The sequence below is a fragment of the Podarcis pityusensis genome (assembly GCF_964106645.2).
Source record: "Podarcis pityusensis genome assembly, chromosome: 1".
Classification (NCBI taxonomy): domain Eukaryota; kingdom Metazoa; phylum Chordata; class Lepidosauria; order Squamata; family Lacertidae; genus Podarcis; species Podarcis pityusensis.
The window spans coordinates 91,760,902-91,773,906 of NC_138028.1; the positions used below are offsets into that span (position 1 = coordinate 91,760,902).

The following is a 13,005-nucleotide window of genomic DNA, read 5'->3' on the forward strand; positions in this document are numbered from 1 at the left end:
AGCTGTAGCTAAAAATCCACTCCTTCTGTGACGTTTCTGGTATAATCCCCCCCCCCCCAGTCATAGAGTACATAGAAAATTTAAGAATAAGCAACTGACACCCACTCACACGCATCCTTTGCAACTCTTGGCTCTCCTCTTTCTACTTATGTGCCTCTCTCCCTGTTGTTTCCTCCTTGGGTCTAAATTTAGATTATAAGCCTCTCAGGGCAAGGCAGGATTTTTGTTTATCGCATTGTATACTGTTGCACATGCACGCAATAATAGCCTACATCTATTGGAAACACTATTTGCATCAGTTCGTTTATTAGTCTGCCGAGAATAAGAGTGGGTGGGGTGACATTATTGTAGAAGTAGGGCTTTTTTAAACAAGGTTGATGTTGGCTATTAAAAAAAAAACAACCACCCCTACTAACACTTAGTACCTAAAGCAGCTCATAGAGTTAATTCAGACAAGAGTTTCTATTCTAAAACAATAACATCTGTGGAGCACAGTTACACAAATGTGTGGGTTATGTCATACAGCTTGTATCATGGAATGGAATTTTGTCTTCAGCCTTAAAATATCAGTGGCATCCAAAATCCACAAGGGAAGAACCTATTTTTATAACCTAAGAATGAATCGTTACAAAATAGCCAAAGGAAGAAAGAAGGAAGGAAGAAAAGCAATTTCTAGAATATTGTTTTTTTAAGAGTAACCACATGTGCAATAAAATACATTTAGGCAGTACAGGAATTGTATGATACACAGATAACACGAGGAGAGAGAAAAAGAAGTGCAAGATGGAACAACATCCATTTACAAAGAACAAATATATCCCATCAATCATACAAGATAGAAAACAATGATTCATGCAGAAAACTGGAAGAATTACAAAGTGAACAAAGAGATGAGGAGAAATGCGTGGCTTTTACAGATGTCACAATATTATTTCCCAACTGCCACAGCCTCCAACAAACACAGTCTTTAGGATTCAGAGCTCACCAGTTTCTGGAGCTTTTAACATTTTCCCTAAAGTTAACCAGGATTGGCCCCTAAGGTGAAGGAGAGTTCTTCTAAATATCCACAATCCCCCTCTCTTTCTCTACAGGCTGACAGAATCTGGACCTGTGTGAGATTCCTCACTCCCATTTTCATATCCATTGCTATTCATATTCCTAGCTGTTGCCTGTGAATGTATCATAATGGCAAATAGAATGAGCTGTAGTACAGTACTACTGCAGTCTTTGCCCAGTAAACTAATTGGGAACGCAATCTATCTGTTCCAGTGTTCTCATTGTTCATTTATTCTGCAAGGAGAGCTGGATGTTTATAGAAACCTTGGAAGCTGCCTTACACCAAGCCAGACCATTGGCTCCGTCTAGCTCAGTACTGTCTACACTGACTGGCAGCAGCATCCCAGGGTTTCAGACAAGGGACTTTCCCAGCCCTAACTCCAGATGCCATGGATTGAACCTTGCACCTCCTGCATAGAGAGCACATGCTCTACCACTGAGCTATGGCTGTTGCCCAATCGAGGCAAGAATTCAGTTCAGTGTGTATCCCCAGTAATTTGAGAGGAGACACTGTCAAGTTAAAAAGGGGGCTGAACAGAATGCTAATCTTACTTGCCTTGATCCAGCCAGAAGCTACTACACCCATGCCGAAGCAGGCTTGCTCCTGTATACAGATGGGGAATAGTTTGTGCCGTTTCCCCAGCCTTCTCCAGCAGTGAGGGCGCCACCGCAATCCCAGTTGGCGGAATTCCAACTTTATTTACTGGGTTCCAATTTAACTGATGCTAGTGACTATGCACAGACTATACAGCAGATAGGGCCAATTCACATTTAATGCAGCAAAACAGTGCTTGCCTTTTGTATGGCAAATTGAATTGCGAAAGGGTGATATATACTTCTCCACAGATTGCAGAATACATGCCAGGAAGCCATGGCCAAGCTGGTTCATGTCATGACCAGCATGCGTAAGATGCACTGCCCTTGACAGACATTTGCCCTCACCCACATCAGGATACACACAGCAAACATGCCGTGTAACATGTGATCCAGCCCCTATGTACCCAAGTGAATACTGATTCCCGGTGCAGCTGAAAGACTAGGAAGCACAACGCTAAATGCAGAGAGACAACATGGTATTTCCCAACACCGCCCAATGATGCCAGGAACCCATTTTCCCCTTTGGTAGTCAAGGCAATGTAATTCTCCAGCAGCAACTCATCTATGTTTCAGTTACGTTCCCTGTGCTTCTGGTGTTCTGGGTGGTTTATCGCAAGACTCTACCCCAGGCTTTACTGCACAACGGGGAAGTGGGCTAAGGTGTGTTACCCTGGGAAACTTGCTTGCCTGACGTTGCCTTTACTGCAGTGCTTCCAGCAGAAGGAATGAAGGAAGAGATAGGAATGGTTTCTGACAATTCGGTGTGGTGGCTGAACAGGTAAAGCTTCTGGAACTGAGAAGTGGAGATTTCTCCACAGATAAAAAGTAGAAAGCAAAGAGCTGCTGCCTGTCTCTGCCTCTCCAAGACCTATCTGTTTGGAAAGCACCCTACCTGAGACAAAAGGTAAATAACATTGTGACACCTCAGACAAGATGGATTAACAGGTAGCTTGTTACCTGGGAGAGTAAGAGCGCCTGAAAGTCTTGTGAGGAGGAGCAACGGGGATGGAGTTAGGCTGAAAAAGGGGAGGGGGGTGCTTCGACAGCCCATCTGCACTCCAACCCCAGAAACGACTGCAGTGATCACAGGAAGAAAAGAGAGAAAGGGAGGAAGAAAAAGAAAAAGAAAAAAGGAGAAAACAAAACTATAATCTGAGTGGCTGAGTCTTTTCATGCTTTCTCAGCAAGAGAGGAACTTAATAGAAACAAACCGGACAGAAACACTCCGTGTAAATATGTTGTTATTCAGTAATATCTTTAGTATCAACCAACGTTGTTATTTAAGGATTTCAGGACAGTCAATGTGTTGTTTCTGTTTGTGTATTTCACAATATAGACCCAGGATGCTATCCTGCAATTGAAATCAGTGAAAATTTGGCCATTGGCTTTCTCTGGAAGTGGTTTTCAATTGTTCACCTAATATTAAAATACTGAGGTGATTGCTGTTCTGAATATGCATCTGGAACAAATTCACCTGGGTAACAGAATGTAGGCTCCAGAAGGGCTTCACAACTAGCCAAGTGCTTGATGGTCACCAGGTCTGATGTACACATTCACAGATGACCTGGCAGCGGGAGGAATCTTATAATCCATTTTCCCAATAAAACTTCCAGGACAGTGTTTCTTCTTAGCATTATAGCTATGTCTCTGGTCCTCTGACTAAATACTCATATGAACAGTAAATACTTGTCATCACTGGCAAGTTCTTCTTCGAACAAAACCCACAGTTCCTCCTAATCCACCCCATTTCAGCACATTTTAAAAAGACACCTTCCAAATTAGCAGGTCTACTGTCAGGCTGAAGTAGAATGGGCCTTGTAAAAAAAAAAAAAAAAGGTTGTCCAAGGCCCTGATAAACAGCAGGAGCTTTCACTGATGACTTGTGACTCTAGTTTGAATGGTAATTGCTTCTGTGGCTTCTTCATTCATTCTTCAAAGCTATTGCTCTTCAAAACATAGAAGCAAAAAGATGTTCTTATCCTTCTGCCTCCTATCAGAGTGGTCTACATTCTGCTTTCCATCTCCACCCAATCAACTTTTGCTGACTAAACGTAGTTTTTTGGGCTGAGTTTTCTCATGCATGTTATGATGATTCATTAAGGTTTTGAGAAGACTAAGGCTGCAGCCTAACACCATTGAACTCAATGGGATTTTTGAGTAAACATGCATAAGATTGCACTGCAAAGCCAATATGCATTTCCATCTTGTGTGATTTAAAAGTTAAAAGGCAGGAGAGAGGGAGATTCAATACAGATGGAAAATTCCTGTTCTCCTAACTATAGTTGGGAGATTGCAAGGACCTTGTGGGTTCAATCACCCTCCTTCTCTCCTCATTTTTCCTTTTCAATTTCCCTCTCCTTTCTGTTTTCAAATTGTAGTTTCAAAACTACAGTGCATATTTTTCTATAATAATAATATATAATAATAATAATAATAATAATAATAATAATAATAATTTATTACTTATACCCCAGCCAATCTGGGTGGCTTCCAATAGGAGATTAAAAATACATTAAAAGCCATGGTTCGTTCTAAGTCAAGCATAGTTAGGAGTGGTGTTAGGTTAACATTATCACAATGTTCCAGCCTGGTCTCCTAGACATTTATTAATGATCACAGAGATCTGTCAGGTCAGAGAAGGCTAGATATGGAGCCCGCAATCACTGCTAGAACCTAACATCTCAGGACATTTCCTTCTGGAGTTGCTGGAATATTCAATCCGTCACTTTGTTTCTATTGAGTTTTAAATACGTTATAAAGGTAAAGATCACATTGGTGTATGAAAAATGCTACAAGACTGGAAATGGGAAGTCAGAAATAATTTTATTGCATGTCGCAGCAGTTTCTTTCTGAGCAGCAGAATAAGGAAAGTCACCCAAGAAAAAGAGATAAGAAGAGCAGTTATGCTTGCAGATACTGGTTCACAGAGAAGGAAAAGAAAGGGCAATAAATTCCACAGATGCCAATCTCACCTACCTGTGAGGGAATCATCCAAAGTCATTCAATCCCAACTTTTGAAACACACACACAAACACACAGAGAGAGAGAGAGAGAAAGAAAGAGAGAGAGAGTCCACCAATCCTGTCACTTTATAGCCATGCAAGTGGACAGGTTTATAATTCAAAAATACCACATCCTATCAAGAAAATAACATTTCAAACAGAAGAGGAATTATTTGTTAGAGTGTTCTCAGGCATTATCAGCCCCAAAGCATCTGAAGAATAATACAAGACGTTGATCTCACTACTACAAACCATTCATTCATTCATTCATTCATAGTTCAAGGCTGTGTTCCTATGTCAACTTTCTGACCTAGGTGCAGGATTTTACTTTTTTGTCTGTTTTAAAACTCAAGGACAGCAGCATCAACAACAAAAATAAAAAACAGAACACAATTAGAAATAAACAAACAGTAAATAAATTCAAAAATGCAGCAAGCATTTCAGAGAGCTGAACATGAAAGCTACAAAAATGAACAGGAAAGCTACAGAAATGGCCAGAAATAAAAAGCAAATAATTGGCTGAATACCAGAAACCCCATCAGCCATGATTTTCTCTGCAACACCCTTGCTCTGCTTACTATCTAGCCAGATTAAGAGTTCTGGAGAACCTGAAAGTTTGCACATTGTTTGGTGATATTTTGGTTGCCTTAATAAAGGTATTGATCAAATATATTATTTGAATCCAGCTCAAAGATGTGCATCTACTGGTATGTGTACAGAATGGAACCCTCAATAAGATGTTTGAGCTAAAGCATTGCCTTCTAGGCTCTTTACCTAATAGCAGAGTCACACTTAGAAATGTGAGTGGTTAGAAGAACAAGAACTGCATAGCCAAGTGACATCATGATGCAAATATCAACACTGTCCATTTTACTGATATCTAGCAATGGAAGTCTTCTTCAGTGCATCTATATTGCTTAAAATGTGCATCTTGGACAATTAAACTTTTTTGAAAATGTTTCTAAATACCAAGCTGAAACACTTTACTCTGACTATGAGTGTATTGTGATGAACACTATGGAAGCAAATCAGTTGGTCTCTAGTACAAATTTGGTGTCAATTACCTCAGGGCCCTTTATGACATTCGTGTGTTTTTAGTCTAAGTTGTCCCTAAATTTTATTTCACTGGAAAAGGAGTATTATATGAACATTAAGAAGCTGGCTCTCCAGGGCCTCAGATGAGTGTTTTTAGGTCAGGAATCTTACAGATACCAGGAAATGAATCTGGGACCTTATGCATACGAAGCCTGCACTAAACCAATAAGCTATAGCACATCCCCTAATCTAAACATCAAGTATATTCAACCATGCCCTTTGCTTTCCCCAATCTAATCTGTCCCTGGCCTTTTTGCTCAAATCCTTGAAATATGCCATGCAGGTTCCTCAAGCTGAGGCTAGGCTCCTCAAGCTATTCAGCCTAACGTGTCCTGAAGGTAGCACCTTTATTGCAGGAAAATCACATTTCCCCTTGTGGTTGCTGGGGGGGGGGGAAGGAATAGGATCCCCCCCCCCCCCAGATTGCAATTGTGATGACTACTATGTGGAATGTGACAGTACAGGTATCACAGGAAGCTAATGGCTAACGCATACAACAGTGATACTGTTCCTCCCTTCCCCCTTGATACCCATGCTACTGTGTTGTTTAAAACAAAGGTTGCATTTTATTAGTATTTTATTTATAAAGCTTTGCAGGGACTGTATCACTGTCCCCTGTATCACTCTAGCACAGGAACAACTTAGCACAAGGGGTAGCCAAAGTAGTGCCCTCTGGCTGTTGCTTGGACTCCCAACTCCCATCCAAATGGGCAATTGGCAGGGATGATGGGAGCTGAAGTCCAACAACATCTAGAGGACACCATGTCAGCTACTTCTGATCTATGTAGTCTACCCTTCTACTTCTGAAGTCCTCGTTGTGGCACAGATGCTTGGTAATTATTTGCCAGCCTTTCAAGCCTGTGTGTTACCAGCTCCCCTGTTCTAAAATAGAAAAAACCAAACCCCCAAACCCAGGAAACAAAGTTACAGCTATCCCCTTCAGTGAGTGTGGTGAAATGATTAGGGTGCTGGATTAAGACCTGGGAGAGAAGGGTTTAAATCCTACTCACCTGTGAAGCTCATTGAAAGATAGTGGGATAGGTTAATCTATCTCACAGGGTTATGGTGAATATAAATGTTGGGAGGACCTTGGAGGAAGGTGTTAATTTACTTCATGAGCGCAAATTATTACATGGTTGAGATAAGCCAACAGCAGCGGGGAAAGCCAAGCCAGCTGCTACAGCAACAGTCCAGTGCTGACTATATAAATGATTAAGGCATGTCAGCTCATCAGTCGGGGGAATTGTGCTGTAGTGTCAGGGTTAGTCTTGAGAAGTGAGTCAGAGTCTGTGTTACATCTTGAATTGCTGTAGCAACAGAAATACTTTCTGCTTGTGTACATATATGTATCTGCAAAAGCCTATATATGCTGCAGTAATCTATTGTGAACCTTAAGCTGCTTCTGTGTGGTGACTGGAACTGGAGGCAACTTTTGCTACGTGGTTATCTCACCTCAGATTCTCACCAATAGATTGGGGAGGTGGGAGCTGCAGCAACTTGAGCTCCTTGGAGGAATAATGCAAAAAAAGTAAAATAAAATACATTTTGAAGGCTATGCCATTAGATCAGGAGATGTGCGTATAGTTTCCGCTAACAAAATTCTACCATGTTACACAGCTTTCATAATGTTCTCTGTTACAATGCACAAGGAACACACCCAGTCGCACCTACAGCTACAAGCAGTGTAACATCCTCTGATACGAACCTGATAATGCATTATTAAAATTCAATTGTACAGCGAAGTAGGAAAAAAATATACAATACAATCCCCTTTACAGAAGGCTGTGATGTATACTTGAGCATGTGCATTTGTATGAGCCTATAGTTCAGTCTGCCACATCTATATCAGCTTTTAGACATTATTATAAACAAGCGTTTTGTACTCTGTGCAAAAGCTGTCATATAAGGACAAGTTTAGGGTTTTATTAAGGTACAGACACAAGCTTCGTTTCCTGACCCACTTTCAGAGCGGAGCAAATGTGTTACATATTTTCCTACATTGCCGCTTCTTGAGGAGTCACCTTTCAGGCATGTTTCACACAGAAAAGCCGCTCAGACACCTATCAATCTTTTTTTAAATGAAGCTGCAGTATTACCTTGGGGAGAGTCCTCCATGAGAACAGTTGGTAGGTGAAGTTAAGGGGCTGGTTCTGCTGCTAGGGTGACGTGAAGGAGTTCGGCCAACAGTATTGCTAGGAGAACCCTAAGTGTACAAGCAAAAAAAGAGGATAAGGGGCAAATAACATGTGGCACAACAAGAAGATGAATAAATATGGAACCATTTTGTCCTCATTCGTATAATGTGTCACTTAAATAGGATTAATTTTTCTAATTAAGTTGTTGGAATAAATGACTCCTGGGCTTGTGTTGGAACACACACACATACATATACACAGTGCTTCTTTCTGGGGGGACACATACCCCTAAACATTTTGTGAATCTTTGTACTTTTGTCCATTTACTGTATTTATTTTTCCTGATCTGAACTATAAAATTGTGATTTTTTCGAGTCAAAATGAGAGTACCCCTAAACATATTTTTTAAAGAAAAAAAAGCACTGCATATACACTTGCATATGTTCTAAATAAAATAAGCCAAGCTACTCCCCCCCAAAAAAATTTCAGAAGTAGATTGGCTTGTTTTTTTGGGACAATCCAGCTTCAGAAATTGCCTACCACAATCCACCACTCTGCCCATTCCCCCACCTGAAAGGAGTAGTGACAAACTCTGGTCTAGTTATGGAAGAGGGAAAGAGGAAGGTCTCTCCTCCTCTCTCCAGTGACTGGCCAAATGCCCTTGGGAACTGCAGTTTTCCAACAGGACTATTCCAACATCAGTATCCTTTGGGAAAAACCCAAAGGCCAATGTAGTCTTTTGTCCTGGCATGCTGCTATGCAATGCATTAGAATGCTGGAGGAGGAGGAGACTGCCCACCTCACCTGTCAATGGAAGAGGTGGAAGGTGAGGATAAGCTTCTTCTCCAACTTGGACTTTAACCTGAGCCAAATAATATAATTTGGCTCCACAATCTTTACTGAGAAGGTTACTATTACAATCCCCTAAAGTTCATAGCCCTGCCTGAGCACCAACAAGCTTTGTTGTCACCTCTGCTTTTTAGAAGCCATTCTTCAAAACCCAAGGCCAGGGAAAGCCAATGTGATAGCCTTCAGGTGTCGTGGACTAGACTTCCCATCAACACTGATAATTTGTCATGCCGGATGGGAGTTGTAGTCCATGTCTGAAGAATAACAAATGCCACTGATCTAGACAATGCCAAGCTTCTTATAAAAGCTCACAACTAGTGAGCCCATATTTGAAGAAACTGAAAAAGCAGAAGTGCTTTATGTACAATTATGTACAATTGTATACCTACTTTGTCAAAAGGTATTTTTTATACTACAGTGTAACCTTGGTTCCCGAACGCCTCCGTTATTGTACGTTTCGGCTCCCGAATGCCGAAAACCCAGAAGTAAATTCACCGGTTGTCGAACATTTATTGGAACCTGAACATCCAATGCGGCTTCTGCTTGAGTGCAAGAAGCTCTTGCAACCAATCAGAATCTGTGCCTCAGTTGTTGAACATTTTGGAAGTCAGACGGTCTTCCAGAACGGATTATGTTTGACAACTGAGGTTTGACTGTATCCTGTAAAACAAATGCTGTGTGATTTTAGTGTAGAGCTTTAGCTCTGAACAGATCAACAGTAGGGCTGGGCAATGTTAGGTTTTCAACATCACGATGTATCACCAGCCAAGCAAGTTGCATTGGCTCCGTCCAACAGGTGCTGCTAGCAGAGGGATTCAGGAGCACGGCGGTTTCACCAGCAAGTGTAACCAACATCATGATATGCTACTCATACTGGTCCTGGGCTATATATCGATACATTGGCCAGACCTAATCAACAGCTTAACATAAATCAATGCCTCAGTTGATTTTTAAGGAAAATATGTCACAGCCTCACCACACTAGTGTTACTGGAGTTCTTGAGGTGGTTGTGTAGCAGCCTGGTAGCACCGTCCTGGAATGTTTTGGGCAAGGCACCAAGTAACATGGTAAACTCAGGAGTGTTCAGTTCAAACAGAGAAATCAGGACTATTTGTGCTGCCTAGGAAGGAATAAAAAAAACCCACCAATCAACATCAGGGCAATCTTTAAAAACTGCTTATGTTCTATTGAGGAGGGTCTTACCAGTAATAACGTGGGATGCGATTAAGATCCATTAATACATATAGTGTTTTGTAACAAGCTTCAATTAGATGGAATTAACATTCATTAACAGTATCCATAACAACGAAGCACATCCATAACAATGAGATCAATCCATTGAAGTTTTGCAAGAATTGCATCAAAGGTGTATGCACAAAGTACTTCCCAAGTCCAATGAAATATCTTGTTTCAGCTATCTGGCCTTCGGGCTTCAGAACCGCCTTACTGCATCAGACAACAGGGTTATCTAATCCACCATGGTGTCAAACAATAAAGGGGAGCTGCAGTGCTTTAAATAAAAGAGCACATCGAAAGAATGTGTATCACATAGACTTGTATGTCGCTTTTTGATAGAAGGCTCTTGGATCCAATGGCAGCTTCCATCAGTAGAACAGGGAGGGAGGCGACTTTTGCCAATTCTTCTTCCCTGGTGCAGCTGTCTGCGCCATCTCCCATGTTGTTCCAAAGGGTCCCCCCAACTCTCTGGAGGTTGGGGGAAGCACAGCAAGAATGGGAAAATAGGTGGACATCACTTCCCTCCACATTATGGTGATGGAGACCTCTGTTGGTTCTAAGAGTCTTGCATAAGTAGAGGGGCACCACTGAATACATCCCAAGCAATGCAGTATTTTTCCTAGTAGAGGTACATATCTCATGTTACACACCTTCAAAAATTACTAATCCCTACAAAGCCTTTTAGGGCATTTAACAAGCTAAACTTCAGACCAGCATCTTACACTCCACACTCCGGTGGAACTTCTGAGCAGTCAGTTTTTGCACATGAAGTCTATCTGAAATATCTCAGTTGAAGAATAATCCCCATGTAACAGACTCATCATATGTGGATATACACACAATGCAATCTAAGAATGTTTACTTACAAGTAAATCCTACTGAGCTCGATGGATTTTACTCCCTAGTAAGTGTGTGTGTGTGTGTGTGTGTGTGTGTGTTTTAGGACAGTAGCCTCAAATGCTGCTGCTGCTTCAACACATTAACTACAAATTCTGACTACTCTGGTCATGAGAACATTTTCAGTTGGCCTGAAAGTTGATGTATTCAGTAAACTTGGACAATATGGTAGCCAACAAGTGCTGGAGTTTGCTTGGGGAGGGAGGGGGGAATCCACAGCCAGCATTCACTATCCAACTGCCATCTCATTTCTTGTTTACATGTGGCATGAAGTCAGCCCTGAGGGTCACTTGTCAGGGTCTAAATCAGCTGTTCAAAGGTGTGTTAAGATTCAGTCCTTAAATGGTGATCCTTTCCATCCACCATAAGCAAACTGTTACACCTGAAGAAGAGAAAATGTGCATCTGTTGTCTACAAAGGCCTAATAGTTTCCTTCCACTGGCCAGAGCATCTTCCAGCTGCATAGAGAATCTGACTGTACTGTACCCAGAAAGAGGGTGGAAATCACTCCTGTCCATCTTGTTCTATGGAACTGAAGAACATTCATCAAAAGAACATTCTCTGAACTGAAAATATTATGACAAATCAAAGATGCAATAAAATAATAGGGAAAAGCAGGAAATCATGCCAAAGTACATAAGCACTCGGGACAGATCATGCAGATCCAAGCGCTGGAATTTTAGTTTGTCGGAGGATGCCTACATGCAATCAGTAGTGCACCTAGGCAAGCAAGATCTCAGGGTTGTGGAGTCCTAGAAAAGAGCAGATTCAAAGCACCTCTTGACTCATTTCTGAATTGACTAACCCTTCTGTTCCTAAAGCCACAGGGCAATGACTGCTCCTTTCAGTTGTCTTGGCAGTTCTGAAGCAGGCTCCTACCAGTTTCTACTGCAGGTCTGTCCCCCCCCCCCTCCCAGGAATAATTACAATGCCATCCATTTGAATCCAAAATTCTCTCTAGTAAAGGAGCTTATTCCACTCGAGATTGCCATTCCTCAAATGCCACTGAAGGGCATAACCAAAGTTGTCTTTCTACATAGACAAATGTCATTTTGCCTTTGTCTCCTGTAATAGGGCGGAGCTGTGTTGGGCTAATACCCAAAGGGTGTGCCTGCGGCATGCAGATGTAAAAGCAGGCACACCCCAACTTTGCGACAGGAGCCTTCAGTCCCTTTCCACCCAACCTTGAGATGTGAACTCATCATGCAGTGCAACTAACTGCAGAGCTTCTTTTAGACAGTAATGATTACACTTCATCTAATTCAAACTCTTGAGTGAAAGGAAACGTACATCAAGCCAAGTTATTTGCACACACGCACACAGACACACACAGTCAGCACTGCATATTTATTTCAGGCCCCCATTTCTCTCCACAGATGATGTAGACTAGATTAGAACTCTGGACTGCAAACAGAGAGTATACCTTATGATTAGTGTACACTACTTTTTAATCTACCTGTTTACACTTCTCTTCCAAGTTTCCTTCACCAGGACCTGATGAGGCTGATGGTCTAGCTGGTATATCCTCACCTACCCAACTATGCATGGTCTGAGGTCAACAAATAGGAAAGGGGACAGGATTTAGTAGAAGCAAGCACAATATTTTCAGTGACCCATACAGAAAAGCAGTTGCATATTTTAGTTTCTTGCCAGGGCTGCATTTTCAAAGCAGGTGGTGCTTCTCAAATTTGAGGCCAATGCTGTAAAATTTAAATTGCTATTTGATCACTAAGATCTTTTTCATCTTATTTTGGCTGGGATCTCATCTATTATTTTAGTGGCATGGGATTCTATCTGAATTCTCTGTTACTCATGCAGCACTCAGCAGTCTTAAAGGTACTATCAGACTTCAATTACTCCCACCTTAATAACTGCTGCTAAACATTATTTTTCATTTTCTCTTTTTTTGCGAGAGAAAAAGTGCATGGACTTTATACTGCACCTCTCAAATCGATTGCTCACAAATCTTTTCCCTCCTAAAACCAAAGTAAGCTTTAGGAACCTCAGAGTATTAGGCAAGAGCTATGTTAATACAAACTGCAAGTTTGTCAAACGACGCAATCCTATACATGTCTATGAAGTCCCAATGCTTTCAGTGGGGCTTACTCACAGGTAAATGTGTATAGGATTGCAGTCCG

General features: G+C 41.4%; 1 protein-coding gene across 1 annotated transcript in view; it reads right to left on the reverse strand.

Moving 5' to 3' along the window:
- CLASP1 (cytoplasmic linker associated protein 1) overlaps positions 1 to 13,005 on the reverse strand; it is a 172,947-nt gene that overhangs the window by 21,870 nt on the left and 138,072 nt on the right. Inside the window, exons 32-34 of the mRNA XM_081009704.1 lie at positions 9,711 to 9,854; positions 7,847 to 7,953; positions 2,611 to 2,727 (exon numbers count right to left, since the gene is read on the reverse strand). Coding sequence (XP_080865830.1) covers positions 2,611 to 2,727; positions 7,847 to 7,953; positions 9,711 to 9,854 — 368 coding nt within the window. The remainder of the gene's footprint in view (positions 1 to 2,610; positions 2,728 to 7,846; positions 7,954 to 9,710; positions 9,855 to 13,005) is intronic.